We start from the raw sequence: 19,935 nt of genomic DNA on the forward strand, positions 1-19,935 counted from the left end.
GTAATAGAAATCAGTTCAGTTTTTGCCCACAGCTAAGAGAATGGATGATTGAAAGAGAGCACAAGGTAACTTTTTTTGAAATGTTCTATTATCTTCTTTGGGGTGACAGGTACATGAATGTATAATTAGACAAAATTCATAGGGTTTACATTTGAAATGAGTGTACTTATTATAGAATGTGTATTAAGTTATGCACCAATATGATTAATTTTAAAAAGCAAAGTAGTTCTGTTGTTTCTTTATACACACAAAAAAGTTATTCATTTATTTTTTTTTAGTATATTAAGGAATTTATTTTAGTACTTAGTATGTGCAGAGCTCCAGGTTAAGTATTATGGAAGAACACAAAGTGGTTACAGAAACATTTCTTGACCATCAAGGAACTTAATAGTTAGGGTAATGCAGTAGTTCAGAGTTAATGAGTTGATCCATGAAGAGAATATAAAAAGCAGACTACCTGACAGATAATATATGCTCAGCAAGTTTATTTTGCTTTACAGAGGTTGAGAATTTCCAAGGCATAATTGAGGAGGTGATATTTAATGTAGACACTGTAGAATAGGTTTTTTAGAAAGCATCAGGAATTAGGGAGACATTCAGGTCAGGAGGATGTCATGAGCAAAGGTGAAGTGAAAAAGCACAACTTTTGTACAAAAGAGTGAGATATGTTTGGTGTACTCATTTGAACATTTAAAAAGCTTTCATTTAGGAAAAATAATAGAAGGCAAATCACTAGGGCCAGATTATGGAGGGTCCTTAAAACCAATTTAGGAAGTATAACCTTATTTTAAATTTATTTTTTATGAATTGTCTATACAGAAATAAAACAGATAAGAAAGGATATTTCATCAGTAAAAACTCATTTTATAATTTCATTTTATAACATTAAATGTAAAGGCAATTAACCAGAAAAATGAAGGCGTTTTAATGAACACAAAACTAAAATTGGGGCTTGCTGATTTTAGATGGGAGTTCTTTTGCTGTTTTTGTTGTTATTGTTGTTGTTGTTGTTGTTTTCTTTTTTCTTTTTTAATGAGCCTCAACTTCCACTTTATTTCTGCTATATTTTCTTTTGGTTGCATCATGTTTAGATAATCCTAATTTAGAAAGCTAAATAATTGTAACTAGTATTCCTGTAACAGTTTACTTTATTTTATTTTATTTTATTAAAAAAATTTTTTTCTTTTAAGGTTTATTTTTGAGACAGAGAGAGAGCATGGATGGGGGAGGGTCAGAGAGAGGGAGCACAGAATCTGAAACAGGCTCCAGGCTCTGAGCTGTCAGCACAGAGCCCAACGAGGGGCTCGAACTCACGGACCGTGAGATCATGACCTGAGACGAAGTCGGCTGCTTAACCGACTGAGCCACCCAGGCGCCCCTGTAACAGTTTACTTTAAAGTTGATGCATATCTTCCAATAAAGCAGAGATTTATTTCAAGATTTGCATAATAAATATTTTAGCCTGGTGGTACAAGTTAATGAATTGGGAGTTTTCAGTGTGTTACCATTGGAAACATAACAGATTTGAGTATGTATGACAGTTTTTGTTATGGTTTTCATATTGTTTAGATATATGTATTTATTATTTTTAAAATGTTTATTTATTTTGAGAGAGAGAGAAAGGGTGCAAACAGGGGAAGGGCAGAGAGAGGGAGGGAGGGAGGGAGAGAGAGAGAGAGAGAGAGAGAATCTCAACCTGGCTGTGCACTGCCAGGCCAGAGCCTGATGTGGGGCTTTAACTCACAAACCATTATTTCATAACCTGAGCCAAAATCAGGAGTTGGAAGCTTAACCAACTGAGCCACCCAGGCACCCCTAGATTTATTTTTTCAAGTTGCAACTGGCAGAAACCCAACTCAAACTAGCTTAAGCAAAAACAGGACTCTATTGGCTTACATTACCAAGAACCTCAGGAGCAGAATTTGGCTTTTGCTATTTTTAGATGTAAGTACGCTAACATGATGTAAAGATTTTTTGTTTGTTTATCTTCTTTCCTGTTTGTTTTTCTTTGTATTTTTGGCTTCCTTCCCTCTTTTTGCACACAGGCTCTCTTCATGTGCCAGAGAAGATGGTCATGGCAATCTCAGACCCACATGCTTATAGCTTCCAACCTGAACTTAAGAGAGCCTTTCTGGGCAGTTCCAGCAGAGAATTCTGATTGGGTCAAATTACTCTGTGTGTGGCAAGGAGGAGCAGTAGGAGGCAGGCAGTAGGGGAGAGCACTGTGATTGACAATTCCATCAGGACAATAGTGATATTCAGACATTTTTACCCAAAGCAACCAAAAGAAGGAATATAGGACACAGAAGTTATTGTTTCCACAGTCTAATACAGTTTTTTAAAAGCAGTTAAATACGTGTTGAAAAAAGTAAAAATTAAACATTTGTAGAACCCAAAGAACAGTGTCCCATGTTATATGCTACAAATACCTCAGCCTTTGGCAATGGGGCAGCAGAATATAAGAGGGATCATGAGAGGATGTCATTATGAGTAATAATTTTATTAATACAGACAGCTGTAGTTTCTAATGGAACATTTTTACTCATTAAAACTGTAGTAAATTTGAAGGTGTCGTGGGCAATGAGCTACCGTGAAAAACGAAGGTCTCAGGCTGCACATTTACTCCTTGAATGTTAAGATAAAACCTAATTTGGAAGGGATTACTTTTTAAGTTCAATAATTTTTTTTTAAATTTTTTTTTCAACGTTTTTATTTATTTATGGGACAGACAGAGACAGAGCATGAACGGGGGAGGGGCAGAGAGAGAGGGAGACACAGAATCGGAAACAGGCTCCAGGCTCCGAGCCATCAGCCCAGAGCCTGACGTGGGGCTCGAACTCACGGACCGTGAGATCATGACCTGGCTGAAGTCGGACGCTTAACCGACTGCGCCACCCAGGCGCCCCAAGTTCAATAATATTTTTAAGCAGCATCTTAATTCATTCCTTGGTGGACGATATTCAGAAAAGGAAAGCTCTTTGTTCAAACCAAGAAAAAGCATTAAGGAAAAGGCAATATGAAGGAACAGGAAGACCAGCTTAATGGAGGAGTATGTATGGGAGAACTGGCCATTGAACACTATTGACTTTTACTGTAGTGCCTTGAAATTTTAGTCCCCCTCTCCAAAGAACTAGAGTGCTTCACTCTATGTCTGAAGTACTTAATAATAGGCATAATTATTCATTTTCTATTAGATGCTATGGTATATAAAACTGATGTTCAAATATGATTTAAACAGTCATTTCGGTAAAACCAGCACTGAACTAGAGTCAGGGCTCTGTCACCAACTGTTTGACCTTGGGCAACTAAATGACTTACTTATCTTACCTCTGTTTTCTCATTTTTGGAAATGAGGGTGTTGGTCTTAATGATCGCTGGAGTATCTTTCAGGTACAGCAGTAGGCTGTGAGCCTCTGCATCATCTGCTGGTTGTTTCTCTCTTTTTCTGTATTGGCACTGGTAATAGTTGTACTTTGATGGATAGGGGAGAGAAACTTGGTTTTGAATGATCTCTCTGATACTGTTCTAGGTGCTAAGCAACCTTGGAAAGCAGATGAGACATGTATCTCTTACCTGCATAGAGCAATGTGACTGCCATGAATGTATGTTAAGTGCCAAGTTTAAGGGATTCCTATAAAAATATCAAAGATTTTGGTAGATAAAAACAGTGCAGATAGAGAATATTGCACCTAATGTGATGATTTCTATATGTGTATTTCTACCAGGTTTCAAGTGTGGATCTTTTTCTCCCTTATGAATATGCCAAAATCTTGCACCTAACAGTTCTAATGACATTTCCAAGGCTCCCATTGACACACACACACATACATACACACTCACAGTATATTATCTAGTAAAGTGGCTGTGGAATTAACATTTTTTCCTGGAAGGAAAGTATCTGATTTAATGACCAAATCATTTTAAGGCAGCACAACAGAATTTCACAGGAACTAAATCTATTTCTTCACACCGATCATGCATGTTTTACTCAAGCATTGAGTCATTAGCATGTTTATAATGGTTCTAATTTAGCACAACATTTTCTGAATTTTATCCTTGAGTCATTTACAAATTGTTCATATTGAATAAACAAAGGAAACAGATTGCATTTTATACTTAGTAATTTATCTGAAAGAAGAGGGGAGGGTTAATTGTTTTAAAGTTTTGGTCTGTTTGGGGAAGTGAGCCTGCTTTTTCATTGCTAGGCATAAATGCCATTTCTCATATTTTCAGGGATGGGGGGTGCTATGGAGGAGTAAAATGAAAAATTAAGGCAGGACAAGATTGGCCACTCCCAGAGGGGAGTGTGGAGCAAAAGGGGAGCTGGCACGAGATTATCCAAAACAGTTGGTGCATTCCTTAATGATCAAGTGCTTGAGAAGTCCAGCTCTTCCTGGCAGAGCATCTGTGTTGATGTTTATATCATTGCCCTGCTGTATGGGAAAGGCATGCTTTCTCTTGCTGCTTGGCTAAAAATAGGATGGACTATAGCATTGTATGAGATATTTTAAGATAGAAAAAACATTTAAGAGGTTAAAGGTTTGGCTTTTGGATCAAAAGAGATCAGTGATATAACTCGTGGTGTTTCTTGCAGACTGAATTTTATCCAGAGTTTGTCAGTGATTCGAACTCTGTTAGGCAAGTTATTCTAGGTTCATTTGGTGCAGTCTTAAAAAACCCATTCTGCTGTCTTTTCTGTCAGCTTCCCAGCATGAAGAGCAGGCCTGAAAACAGCCTCTATTTATACCCCCTTGTTCGTATTTGGAAAATCAGTTGTTTCATTGGAGAGAGGCGGGGAGAAGGACAGCACAAGCTGTCGTCAGGGAGTATGCTTTGTACGTTATAGTGACTTCAAAATAAAACTGGCACATTTTAGTGTCTAATTATTTTTAGTGAGCTTGGAGGGTTTTAATTAAAATTTAAGAGTGCTCTTCAAGCTCTCCAAGCTCCAATTTTATCCCACTGTATTGTGGAGCACTTGTCACTGTGGAAAAATGTACAGTAACTGGCATGTGTGTCTCTGTTTCATAATGAAAAATGTGGGATGTATGATCAGCAGCGGTATAAATGTATGTTGTCATAACTAGTTGTAAACCAAGGTCAAAGTTACTTTTGATAAGTTATCATTGTTCTTGCACACATAGAAAATTTATTGCACTTGAAATTTATGATTCCAATAGTAAAAATAAAAGGAATTGGTTTAATATTCTCTTAAAGGAGTTAATAAAGCAGTAGGAAATCTGCATATAGGGGCAGCCTTGTTTTCCTCAGTAAAATATTTAAAGACATTTTTCTATGTCATGTTTCTAACGTTTTAGCATTTATAACTTTACATATCGCTTTGAGGCCAAAGGAATAGTTAAGTGTTTACTCATAGTCAAATTGTTTTAAAGTACCTGTGCAATAAAAATGTTTCCCATTATTCTTCCCTATTCCTCCATGCTTTAGTTTTAGCAATTATTTATTTATTTAGTCTCTTTGACACATTTGAAATACCATCACTTTATGCAGGATGGGAGTTTATACTACAGTGGCTGTATTTAGGAATAATTTAAAATTGTTTCTAAATTATTATCATATAGATTAGGAAATAAATATATCACATACTCTCACTTCAAATTTATCTGTACTGCGAAATTAATTGTTAGCCTGGTAAAGCATTCTTGACTTACCTGGCCTGAAATCTAAATACTTAGGAAGCAGAAACATTGCTTTCCAATCCGTTATGCAGGATATTTATTAAAAATAAGGTCTGAATTGTGTTTTTACTTTTTTCTTTAGAAAAAGTTTCTTTAAAGAGAAAAAAGTTGCGAAGGAAAGAAAAAAAAACAAAAAGAAAAACTATGCCACTGAGAATTTTAACATGTGAAAACCTTTTACATCCTTGATTAAAATATAAGCAAGAATTGAAGGCCAGCTCTTCATTTCTGAGTCTTGTTTTACTCATATGATTTACAATAATTAGAAAAGATCAATATAATAAAGTCCTGCATTTTACTGAATATGTATTGGTGTGTGAACATTAACTATTTCAAAGTAAGATGGATTAATTTTAATATCTTCCACTTTTATGCTGAAATATTATCATTTTTAATAGGTACATATCATTGTAACATTTTTTTGTCTTGTAATGTTGTCATTCTTTCTCTTAATTTCCAAAGGGTATGTAGTTCCTCTTTTAGTTTTTAGCTGAAGATATCTCAGTCAAAATACTAAGATTTGAATAATCAAGAACATTTAGGAGAAGTACACTCCTTTTATTCCATTTGGCATGCTGAATAACTACTGAGTTAAAGCAATTCTGCATGGTCTTTACTCCTCCTGTGTACATAATACAAACTGGACCCCTTTACTTATTCTGACCGCTTTGGTTTTTGCATTTGCGCATGATCAGAATGGGGTAAAGTTTGATATGATCAATTACCTCTGTAAAACTAGTGTCCTATTAGTGTTGTTGAAGGATGTGCCACATAGAGGATGAATATTTACTTTTAATTTGCACCCTTACCTGGAAATTGTTTTGAGTAGGAAATTTGAAAATATAAATTTTCATTTGCAACTTTATCTATTACATATTTCTTCATCCTGAGTCAGAAACCTCTCAGTGGTGGCAGTGGTGTCCTTTGCCTGTGTGGTATTTGTTAACAATCTGCATCTTCTGGTCTTTTCTCCCTCATTTTACTTGCTTTACATTATAGTATGGAGCATGCTTAATACTACTTGTAGCTATTTGGCAGTCAGATAATTAGGTGAGAAAGCTGAGAGTTTTTCAAGAGACTTCCTGAGTTTTGAATCTTCCCGAATCTCTTAGACTTGAGATTAAACATTGATAAGGTTGTATGTTGTGACTTTTATTGTCCTGGAGTTAAAGGCCATCAGTGACTGCCTTTATTTTCATGAGTTATAAATATAGACATGGAAAGACTGCTTTTTTTTCCCCCTCAGTTTCTTCTACTGAAATGGGAACTCATATTAACTAGATTAACTCAGCATTATGGTGAGGATTAATTTTTTAATAGGAATGTGAAATGCTTTGATGTTATTAACCATTTTATTAATGAGTAGCTTTTATGTGAAGCTGTGTACACATGGTCTGATTTATGTTTGAAGTGTGTGTTCCTGTTGACCATACAGTTCTATTTTTCTCCCATGAAGCTTTAGCATTCTTTTCCTAGAGCTCTGAAAGATTTTAGGTCTATTTATAGAAATGAGAGACATAGTTTAGCCTGTTTTACATTTAGTGTGTATATAATCCTAGTTTCTGAACTTGCTCTGAATTTGTGATCATTACTAGTAATTTGGGCTTTTGTCTTCTACTATTATAATATATGCTCTCAACTCAAATTTGAACCAAACAAATTATGCTTTAGCATTTATATCAGTGATTATCAGTTTAGTGCAATGTGATAACAGGTATGAAAGGGTTAAAAAAAAGAAGTAACAGAATTAGGTAGGATAGGAAGTTGAAGACATTTTGCTGATTATTCTTATCCATAATCTGATGTTACATCAATCTCTCTCAGAAATTTAAACCTGATTTGAGAAAAACTAATGTCTGTTAGATGTGGCTTTGAGGATTTGCTTCTTAATCCCAAACTTAGTATTACCTTTTTTTTATTACTTTAGCATAAACACAAAATAGGTATAAAACAAAGTATATACCTTGTTTTTGAATTTAAAATGAAAATATCAAGAGACCATTTTGGAAATTAAATACAAACCGTTGTGTGAGCATAGACCCTTTTGGAAGGTCACTCAAAATCCAATTTTTAATCATGGTAGTAGATCACTTGTTGAAGCCTCAGAAAATAATTAATAGGAAAGAATGGAAGAAAAGGAGGAGGGAAGGATAGAAGGGACGAAGGAAGGGAAGGGACCGTGAGCTTTCAGTTAATCGAATAACGCTGACTTCTATTTAGAATGAACTTTAACTTCTGTGATAGTGAGCTAGTATGGTTGTTCTTCGTCAGCCATTTCATGACACACTGATCTGGATTGCATCCATTCTTTGATTGATTGATCATGTCATGGACAAACGTTAATTGTTTTCGCCAATACTTTCTAATGATGCAGAGGTCCTCTCATCTCTTACCCAGGGCTCACTGTATTTTTCTAAAGCTTATCTAGTTTCTAAAACCCTTTAGATCCATCCTGACCTTACTGTCATTCTGAAAAATTCAAGGAGGATTTAGAAGTTGGAGAAAAAAATGAAAGGGAAAATGCTAAATAGATAGGTACTGATATGGGAGAGGAAAGGCATTTGGAATTGGAGTACTATTTTAAATACAATTTTAAAAAGAAGTTATCAGAATTTTGACACTTGGAATGTTAAAGTTTAATGGGAGTATGCTTTGCACTGAGGATTTGGTATTTAAATCTGCATTCCCTTTTGGAAACATGGCCTATTTGTTAAGATTTGAGGCTTAAAAGATATATATAAATAGTTGTAAGCAGTAGCACCAGTTGCAAACCCATCTAAATAGAGAGAAAAAAAATGACTCATTGAGAAAAAATTGCTAATTATTAGGGCATTCTAAAATTAAATTTCTGTAACCTTTATGAATCCTTATAGAAGCAAGTATAATCATTCCCTATGATCTAGTATGTTAGTTAGATATGCAGTTGGGCAAATAGTGTTTAACTGAGTATTTTCTTTATAAGAATATGCATCTTTTTCTATAGAAAAGTTTTTAGCAGTTTTTATTACTGAGGGACAGAAAACATCTTGACTTTATTTTCTTTGAATTATCCTCTAAGTGGGTATTCCACAAAAGTTGTCATATGTTTATTTCTTTTTTAAGGACTATGTGGTTACAGTTTGACTGGTTTCTTCCCCCTTGAAGATTTGTCATTCTTCCTTGAATGGCACATAAATTTTGCTTAGACTTAGAAAAAAATCACCTGGATTAAAAGGAACAACATCTAAACTTAAATATCAGAGGAAATCGCCCCCTTTTCTGTCCTATCAGTCTAAGAAATGATAAATGCTGACTGAATATTAATAGAATTATATTTATACTACCAAGATAAGATTATTGAGCATTGTCTTCCCCCCCCCCCCCCCGGGAATAGTTTAAGCAGTCAGGTAAAAATAAATTTAGTTGTGGTATTTTGTGATAGATACACTAATATAATTATCTATATCCTAGGGTTAAAACAACAACAAATATAGCCTTGATCATTTTTATAATGGGAGAATTTCTCCATAAGTTGGCTTTTGTATTTGTAGTATTTTAATAGTTGTAAAATATATATGTAACATTTTCCATACTTACTTTTTAACTCTAACAGATTCCTCCTGCATGGAAAAACTACTTTCAAAAGATTGGAAGGAAAAAATGGAAAGACTAAATACCAGTGAACTTCTTGGAGAAATTAAAGGTACAATATACAAAATATCAAACATATCAATGTAGAGTATATTATTTTGTATAACAACATGTTTGCTGATCTCTGTATCCTAAGATTAAATTTTTACCTCTAATATGTGTGTATACATGAGAGGGTAAATATGTAGTGTGTCCTTGAGATTTTATTCTTTATAATGCTTATAGAATGAAATTTTTTCCTTCTGTTTTTATTAGTCTATAAACATATAAATTATAGGGTAAATTGCTTCATTAACAGTCTGAAAAATAAAAAAAATGTCAAAAGATGAAGAACAAGTTAATTTTAGTCTTTCCTCTCGAAATCTTAATAATGGCTTGATTTATGAATCCAAATCATTAATTTGAATTTCTTCTGGTCAAAAAGGGTCAAGGGTAGCATCTATAAAAAAGAGTTTATTGAGTGTATTTTACATAATGGTTTGTGGGTGTTTTCTGAGGCTTGGTTACCTTTTTCAAATCCTGGCTCTATCACTTCCTAGCTGAGTGGCTTTGGGCAAGTCACTGAACTTTTCTGTTTCAAATTCCTTATATCTAAATGGAGATAATAACAGTTCCTACTTCATAGGCTTATTAATAGGATTAATACAAGTAAAGCTTTTAGAACAGTTGTTGGCACTTAGAAAACACTCGTGAGGGTCAACTGTGGTTGCTGTTATTATTAACATACCCATAGGATCATAGGTTGACTGATCTCAATCAGATTTCATAGAAGTTAATGTTTCATGACCTCTGACCCTAATAAGGATGAGCATCTTTAGTTCTGAAGGTATGTGATTGATGTTATTATTTTGAAACATGTTAAGAATCATTACAAAATTAAGTTGTCCTATCAGTCAGGAAGTTATTCTTCTTCCTTAACTCTCTCTTGATGCCTTCATGGAGATGAAGTACTTTATTACTAATTTTGGTATCCTAAACAGAATCCATGGTTATTAATTAATTCTATCAGTTGTCTCTTGCAGACAGAGAGTCATCACTCCAATTTGCACTAACAATCTGGGAACCTAATTACATTAGTTTTCTGAAGTTATCAAATAACTTCAGATGAATCTTCCTATTGGTCATGGATAATGTTTTATTTAAGATAAACATCTGGCAATAACTCTGATGAAAATGTTATTTTTAATTTATTACCAAAAATTGCCTAGTGTTCAGGTATGTTGTGTTCAATTCAAATGAAGACAAAAGGAAGTCATCTCTTTCCCAGGGAATAATTAATAACTCATTAACTAATACAGTATTAACATTAAGTGGAAATTGAATATTATTTTGAATTCCACTGCCTCTGTTCTGTACTCAGAAAGGGCATTTGCTATTTGGGGAAAAAAATCTTAACTTATAAATGATGGGTAGAAAGAAAGTCATTAGTGACATATTCTGTATCCAGCTGCAGTAACATGTTGTGTGCTACTTTGCACGTCATTCTGTGTTTTCTATCCTTTCCAAAGTCATTGGTTTTTTAACAGTGAGAACAGTAATGGTTTATGCAAAGGCAAGCTTTTGCCAGCATGAAAGACAGGGAGGGGTCTTGCTTTCTCTTAGTGATGTGGAAGTTAATATTTTATTATGTCATGATTCAGCATCAAGTTTTTGTGCTTCAGGTTATCTCCTCTCCCTTCCCCCGCTTTCCATCTTTCTTTATTTTCCATTCTGATTATGACTTTATAATGCAAAAACTGTACTAGCCTTAGATGATCAAAATGTCTAAATCTCAAAAGCAAAAACACATGCAAATTTAGGCTTTTCAAATTATTTAACTTTTTTTTCTGGATTCTGTATGTGATATGTGAACTTTCATTTGTGTGCTGCTCTCAGTTTTATGAGCATAGGAGATAAGATTCTTACTAAATTTTTCATCTTGATTTATTATACATAATTGTCTCTTTTTACATCCTAATATTTTGTCACCATAGCCATTATAAAAAATATACCAATAATATATTATCATAAAAACTGGAAAAAAATAGTTTAAGTAGCATTCAGATAGTTTGATTCAACCCCTGCTAAAATTCAACATGTATTTTTAGTCTAGGTGAGATCAGGCCAGTTATTATCCACCTAAATTAGTTATAATTATTCTGAAATTTTAATATGGTTTAAATACTATCCCCAAGAAATACATACTATTGTGGGCCATCAGTATTTTATATCTCAAACAACCCTCATTACAAAATTTGTTGTAAATGAATTTATGATAAATTCCTTCATTACATATTTGTTGCAAAAATAGAGAAATAGACACACAAAAAATAAAATGGTTATTTAATTCTACCTGTATTATTTTGTTTAATTTATGCATATACTTGTTAAAGTTTTTCCTTAAAATTAGAATCTTTTACTGTTCTTTTATAATCTATTCTTTCCTATTTAATGATATAGCAATAAGTGATTAAGTCATCTAAAATATTTTTATTTACAGAAAATATTGTATGAAGTGAGGTTCTCATAATTTGAGTCTTCTATTCAACATTTAAGTAGTTTTTAAAAATTATTTGTCATTGTAAAGAAAGACTTGAATATGGATAACTTCCTAATAATTTTCAGTATTAATTAGTAGTTATTTTCTTAGGATATATTTCTTAAAAGTGAAATTCCTGAGTTAAAGCATGTGTTCTTTTCTAAAAAGGCCATTGACTCATACTACCACATTACCCTGCAGAAAGGGTACAGTGTTCCACTCTCACTAGCAGTGTCTGCAAGTATTCTCTTGCCCTCAGTGGCAAGTATTATTACTTCAAAAATTTCTTGCCAGTTTTTATAGGGGAAAATGATACACTATTGCTGATTTAATTTGAATTTCTTTATTATTGTTAATGAAGAATCTGACATAAATTTATTTGTAGTAAATGTCTCTTCCTTTGAGAATTGCCTGTTTATGTTGTTTGCCCATTTTTCTTTTAACGGATTTGTCTAGTTCTTATGGTTCTGTATGATTTTTAGTGTATATTTTAATGGTATTAACCTTTATGTCATATATGTTTCATTTTATCATTTTCTTTTGCATTATGATTTTTTTTTTCAACGTTTTATTTATTTTTGGGACAGAGAGAGACAGAGCATGAACGGGGGAGGGGCAGAGAGAGAGAGGGAGACACAGAATCGGAAACAGGCTCCAGGCTCCGAGCCATCAGCCCAGAGCCTGACGCGGGGCTCGAACTCCTGGACCGCGAGATCGTGACCTGGCTGAAGTCGGACGCTTAACCGACTGCGCCACCCAGGCGCCCCTTGCATTATGATTTTTATTGTCAAATCTCTCCCTCCCTTTTCATGCTCTTTTATGTTGGAGGTTTGTTTAGAAAGGATTCCCCCACTCTGCTATATTTTGTTCCAATTCTTTGCCTATATTTTTAATCATTTAACCCTTTAATTCCTCTTGAGTATATTTTGATGTGTAATTTCAACTAGAGAAACAACTTAATTTTTTTCTTAAGCCATTAACCAAATATATCTGTATCAGTAATTAAATAATTGATCTTCTCTGTCTGATTTAAATAACATCTTTTACCATACTGATTGCATATTTGAAACCATTTCTCAGCTTTTGGTTTTATTCTATCGATCTATCTAAACTTTTATTACTACTGTGCTATATTAATCACTGTAGCTTTATGGTATCTTTGAAAAGTAAATATTGCAAGACCACATTCATAATTTTTCTTTAAGGTGTGTGCATACTTCTCTAAAGTTTATTTTAGGCTTACATTTAATTTAGCTAAGTGTTCATTAAAATCCCAAAATAAGTTTTTGAAAGATTATATTTATATGAAACTATAGGGTGAATTGACATCTTTATAGTATTGAATCTTTTCATTTAAAATAATTTATTCTTTTATGTCCCTCAATGAAGATTTTTTTAAAAATGTAGATTCTGTGTGTTTATTTTGATATTTTCTCTATAATATTTAATCTTCTTGCTTGCTCTCGTGAATGAGACATTCTTCATTCTGTTTTCTTTTTGTTATCATATTTAGGGATGCTAATGAATTTTGCTGGTTCATTTTATAATTTTCCTCTTTATCAAACTTATTAGCTATAATTATATTTCAGCTGATAGGTTTTCTCTTTTTTGGAAGTTATGCCCCCTTTTTTCATCCCTTCTCATATTACACCGCCTAGAATATCAATAATTATATTAAGTAAACATGTGATAGCAGGTATTTTGTAAAGTTTTTAATTTATGGAATTGTTTTTACTATTTCACCCCTAACTATTAAGATATTTAAGATATTCTTTATTATTAAAAGAACATTCTAGTCATAGTTTATTAGGAGTTTCTATGAGAAATTGCATTTTATTTTATGGCATATCTTATTGGTTTTTGTTTTTCAAATTTACTGATGAAATAAACCCTGATTAGTCATGATGCAGTCTTATTTTAATGTACCGAATAATTTTATTTCCTCATATTACAGTTGTTATTTTTGCATCTGTAATCATAAATGAGATTTAGTTTGTGTTTTTCTTTATTTGTACTCTTTGTTCACTTTTTTGTACCAGAGTTCGTGGTTGAATTGGAAAGCTTTTCCTCTTTTTCTAGGCTGTGTAAAATATTGAATAGATAATGTGAGGATTACTTACTCCTTGAAATTCTGAGAGAGTATACCCATAGAATATCTGGGCCTGGAGTTTTTGTTGCTAATAATTGTTTTTTTTTTTTCCTTTTTACATTTTCTATTTCTCTTTAAGTCAGTTTTTCCAGAAAATCATTTTCCTAGAATATTGTATATTTCACTGAGGTTTTCAAATACATTAATATTGTTTTAAAATACAGCATCACAGATTTTAAGTTTTTTATTTTCTGTTATATATTCCATCTTAAATTTTGCATACTCATTTTCTATCCCTTTTGTCCTTCAATTTTACTTGACAGTGGCTTATCTACTTATCTCTTTTCCCAATATCCCAGTAATTATCCAGTTTTTAGATTTATTTCTCAATTCTGCTGCCACTTGAGTATGCCAACTACTCCATATTGTTTTTACCTATATTATCTCTCCCAAGCTTATTTCCTTATACTTTTTCTTTTGTTTGTTTTTGATATCCTATAAATTCCTAAACTGAATATTTCATTTTAAACATTGTTTATTTAACAATAAAGGTATTTTGGCCATGAATATGTTTGTAGAAATAGCTTTATGCATCCCATAAATTTGCGCTGTTAGAATTCTCATAGTTATTATTTTCTAAATAGTCCATACTTATATTATTTTCTGATTTTGTGCATCTATCTATCTATCTATCTATCTATATCTTCTTTTGGATTCGAGAGTGGAATGAAGCTGGGGGAGGGAGGAAACATAGCTTCTATTACTATCACTGAAAAATTCTATGCGGTGCGTTAGGTGCCTGAGTGAGAATTAAAGTATTGACAGTAGAATGATTAAGAGTAGTATTAAAAAAATGAATCTTGGGGCACCTGGGTGGCTCCGGTGCTTAAGTGTCTGACTCTTGTCTTTGGCTCAGGTCATGATCTCATGTTTCATGGGTTCGAGTCCTGCATTGGGCTCTGGGCTGACAGTGTGGAGCTTGCTTGAGATTCTCTCTTTCCCTCTCTCTACCCCTCCCTCACTTTTGTGTTTTTCTTTTTCCTCTCTCTCTTTCTCAAAATAAATAAATAAATAAACGTAACAAAAAATTCCCTCCCTAATCCACGACCACAGAGAAAAACTTGAACATTTAATATGAATAATTATTAGAGATGTAGGGAAGTTTGACCTAGTATATGTTGGTTGGTTGATTATAAGAGGATAAGAATTGTGTTTTAAGGAGTTAAGGAAATAATGAAATTATTCTCAATGTACAAAAGAATGTAGGAATAGTTAATGGCTATCTGGCATTGATACTGTTGGACTGCATTAAGAGAGAGTACCTCAAATATACTAGGAGTTCACAAAATATTTACGGAATGAATGGATGAATTTAAAAAACAAAATCTGGAAATTTAGCTGGAAATCTGGAAAATCTGGAAATCTGGAAATCTTAAACAGGGATATTGTAGAGGATATTAGAGGGTGTTCCTACTCTGGTGGAATGTTATCTTCATGACCTCCTAAAGTTTTTTCAAAATTAATACCAGTGTTTACTATATTTTCTTAATTATAAGACTAATCTTGAAAATGTTATCGATTTCCTGCCAATAAGTAATATAGTGAGTACTTTTTGTAAGGTGCTTTATTTTATACAAAGGAAACAAAGGACTAAGACATCTACATTATTTTATTTGATCCTTATTATAACAATCCACTAAGGAAAATATTTTTATATTGATTTTATATATGAGTAAAAAGACTGTGAGAAGTTACATGGCTTATGTGGGGTCAGTCAAAAGTTGTGGCAGCAGGTTTTGAATCCTGCCTCTATAGCCTCAGAATCTTATACTTCTGCAGTGGGAAAAGGAGAAGATAGACTCTGGGCTGTTTCTGCCTCCACAGTATACAAACAACCAAAACAGTTTCGCTTTTACCCTTTTCTATGTAAGTGAAGCAGTATTGCAAAGCTGGAGGGCATATAGGTAATACAGTTTCTCTCTATAGAAGTATTTATCTTGATCTGTACCTGAATGTAAGAGAGGGGGGAATCAGATGGTAGAAGGACACAAGGTAAGACAGAAGTACTGACAGGGTCCACAACCCATTTGAATGTATGTTTGAGTTGTACCAAAGGAATGAGGATGCCAGAATAATTATGGTTATGAGACATTTCTAAATGCAATGGTGACATACCTAATGAAATCAAGAGCACTAGGAAATCAGCCTCTGCCTCCATGGATAGGCCTAATCTTCTGTGGTTTATGTGAGAGAATCCTAGTCAGCTTCCCTGTTTTGCACACATGCCCTTCTATGCTGTGGCTGGCATCTCCTTGGTGTGAAGGCGCCTCCCTGGGCAGTGTGCCAGAGAAACAGTAATGCTGGTTGTGTTTGACTTAGCACAAACTGTTTGTGCTTGTGTTTGTCAAACACACAGATGATATGAGAGACAAAAAAATAATTATGTGATATGAAGCAAATAAGAAAAATAGTGTTTTCCTTCCTTGGTCATTTATGATTAATCATTGCAATATTTACATTTAGAGATTAAGGTAGATGTGCTCCTAGGTATATTCTGCCGCAGCTGAGAAAAATGATAGTCTCTTTCTGATAGGAAAAAAGTTGACTAAAAATTCCTTTAAACAGAAAGTTCTATAAATTATTCCGTGTTTTTCAAAGCTGTGACTGAAACACAATTGCTTATTATAGTTATTCAACTAATATGTCTAAGAGGCTTGTTTGAGAGCCCGAATGTTTCTGCTATACTTTACTATTAAAGGTTTTAAGTATTATTCTCTGTTACTTCATTAGGGTTGTTACTAAGAGAAACAAAATTAGGAACTGTGTGGCGTCAAATAGTACAAGCATATTACAGTTGTACTTGGTACAAATACTGAATTAAAAACATGAGTATATTATAATATTCCCACTGTGTGTCACTGAGAGAGACTGGTTTCATTATTAGGTTTGATTGTGGACATAAATCTCTGGAGGAGAGCACAGGAACACAAAAGTCTTAGTTTGTTTGTTTTTTTGTCTCCAGTGTACCATAGATCTTTGAAGATCAAATGGTGTAGGTTATTCTTGAAGTAACTTAAGCAGTACTGTTATCACCGAAAGGTCAGGATGGATCTAACAGCATTCCCACAGAATCAGTGTTCTGCGTTCTAGGTTACTAGCTTAAATGCCGATTCTCTCTCCTAGTTTGTTCACTTATCTAGTAAGGGCCTAAACTATATCTAAGTACTCTGATTATTCATTCCATACATTGCCCTTTCTACAGAATTCTCTGTTTTTTAGGAATAGTAATTTACAGTTATTTGTGTTTTCAGTTGTAGGCAATCACAGAAGGACTAGAGTGGTTTTCCAAGAGCTATGACTGTACACTTTACATATTCATTTATAAGTGAGTTTTTGTTGAATTTCCATTTATAAATTTACAGCAATTTCTTCATCTGAGGGAACTGAAAAAAAAATCTGGAAGTGTTTAGAGGAGAATCATCTGCCACTTTTCAACTTAAAGTCAGCAAAGTTCACATACCTAGTGATTCTTGCTGTTTCACAGGATAAAGGGTTAAAATAGTAATCTATCAATGTTTAGATTTCGTGTATTTTGAAAATTTTAAATTGTTATTTCTCAAGACAAATGCTGTATTGCTCTAGAGACCAGCTTGTGAAAGAGATTGAGAGCACAGGTAATTTTCTCACTTTCCTGTTTGTATGAAATAATGTGGTAGAGTGTCACTATTTTCTGTATGAATTTTGTATAATTGTAGAACTTCAGAGTATTATCTAGAATTATGGAATCTCAAAAGATTAGAGCTGAAGAAGCTTTGCATATTATGTACCCAAACTTCTTATTTTCCCTGTAAGGACCCCAACATCCAGAAAAGTAAAGTTACTGCTCTCAATCACATAGTAAATGACTAAGGTGGAAACTTAATATTCCCCCAGAATAGCATGTTTAACCCATCCATCTCACAGTCTTTTGGTCGTGTTGTAGTCAATAGTGAGCTATTATTTCTGAACCCATGAACTCCTTTTATTAGCAGTAAATACATATCACAGCTGGTTTTATAGATATTTTTGCATTATAACACAGCAATACCCATAGTTTTAAAATTTATACTATTTTGCATGAATGTAAACATTTCAAAGCTTTCCTTTGTACTCTGTTATAAATAACTTTTACTTCTTTTGAAGTCTGTGTGATATACATATAAGCAATTAAAACCTCTCCCCACTTGGGTTTGGAGACACAAGGTCTTCTTAATTAAAATTCAAACAAAAGCTGCTGGTAAAAATTACTACTATATGATTAAGGTCTAAAGTATTATGATACATTGGAATTGCTGTTAACTGTTGAGATTAAAAGAAATCGATCTGTTAGAGAAAAGATCAGTTGGCTCTAATTAGTGAAATCAATGTTTACATAAAAGGAAATGCTGAAGTTTAGTAACATTTTCTGGTTATAAATATAACACTGGATAAAGTTGTTCTTTGTTATTATTACATTGACCACATAATCATGCCTTAAATTCATTGAATAAAAATCTGAAACTTCCTTTAGTAGTTATTATAATTAAAAACATAGAACTTTACTTTAAAATCATATCTAGTTTTAAAATTTTCAGTTTTATAAAATGTTGTTATATATAAAAATAGCCAAAAATTATAAAATACTTCTATTGATTCCACTTTAAAAGGCTAATTTTAGCAATTGCTGAAGCCTGGAGTGGGAAAGGAGGCAAAATTGGTTAGAAGTAAGAAAGATCCAAAGTATTCTTACACAATTATGATTACATTAAATATGTATTAGTCTATTTGGTGACATACCGAAATAAAAGAGAATACATTTTGATATAATTCAAAAACAAGACATTTCACTTTTTTCTCCCTGATTGCTGTGATGAAAATAAACATTATAACCAGCATGGAGAAGCAAAACTATTACTAATTGCAGCCTAGATTTTAAGTAAAATGAAGGTCATTAGCAATTTCCTGGAAGCCATTCAGATTGCTTACCAGGAAATGGTAGCTAGCAGGACATCTGTAATCCTCCTGTGTGGAATTAGTGAAAACATACTGAAGCTTTAATGATGTGTGTTAGACTTAGGTTTATGGTGGAACCTTTCTCCATCAAAGTAGCTCATATTTCATTGAATACAAATGATTTTTATTTCAGTATTAGAGTATAAACCCAGAATTGAAAATAGCCTTTAACATCTATCCGTATATACATACCTAATACACACCTGGAGAACAGGGTATGGCTCATAGTGGAATAAGAGATGACAGGGTAACAGAAGAACAGACAGTAGGAATCTGGAAATGAAATGTGTTTGGGCAAATAGAAAAATTTCTTCCATAACTTGGAATGCTGATTTCACAACATTTTGAGAGGTGAATGTAGTCCCGTTTTTAGTAGCATCTTCTTATCACAATAAAGAAATAAACAAAGTTGAGTGTTAAGTGAAAATACCTTACAGGACATAAATTTAAGTCTGGCTTACTCTGCATTGTTTTGGGAGATATGGGGTCACTGATTCAGAGACTTTTAGCAAAGCATCTCCATATTACCTGAATTATTTGGCTTAATAAGGGTAACATCTCTGGAACTATAAAGGGTGACAGTGTGAAACGGAGGAGAGCATATATACTCTTCAGTTTGTGTAGAAAATTATATACATACAGACAATTGCTGGAAGGATATTTAATAAACTGTTAACAGAAGTTGGCTATGAAGTAGAAAATAAAAGATATGGGACAGGCTGCTTTTTAAACTTTTACTGTATAGTTTGTATGGTAGGTTGTTTTTTTTTTTTTTTTAAACCATGTGTATGCATTGCTTTTTCAATACAAAAGACTAATTAAAAAAAAAGACTGCAGTCCTCAATGAAGATGAAAAGAACTGATTTCCTTATTTTTGTACAAGAAAGCATGGATGATACTACTTACTTCAGATTTTGTTGAGAGGGTTAGAGAGAGAATATGTGTTATTTGGTGTAGTATAGAGTAAG

At 33.2% G+C, this 19,935-nt stretch overlaps 1 protein-coding gene across 17 annotated transcripts in view; it reads left to right on the forward strand.

Annotated features, from left to right (window-relative positions):
• Nucleotides 1–19,935, forward strand: part of SOX6 (SRY-box transcription factor 6) — a 626,712-nt gene that overhangs the window by 353,062 nt on the left and 253,715 nt on the right. For all 17 annotated transcript variants that reach the window (XM_040495726.1, XM_040495729.1, XM_040495727.1 and 14 more), the window contains one exon: nucleotides 9,292–9,381. In XM_040495726.1, coding sequence (XP_040351660.1) covers nucleotides 9,292–9,381 — 90 coding nt within the window. The remainder of the gene's footprint in view (nucleotides 1–9,291; nucleotides 9,382–19,935) is intronic.

The sequence above is a fragment of the Herpailurus yagouaroundi genome, unplaced genomic scaffold, assembly GCF_014898765.1.
Source record: "Herpailurus yagouaroundi ecotype Mexico unplaced genomic scaffold, PumYag 187, whole genome shotgun sequence".
Classification (NCBI taxonomy): Eukaryota; Metazoa; Chordata; class Mammalia; order Carnivora; family Felidae; genus Herpailurus; species Herpailurus yagouaroundi.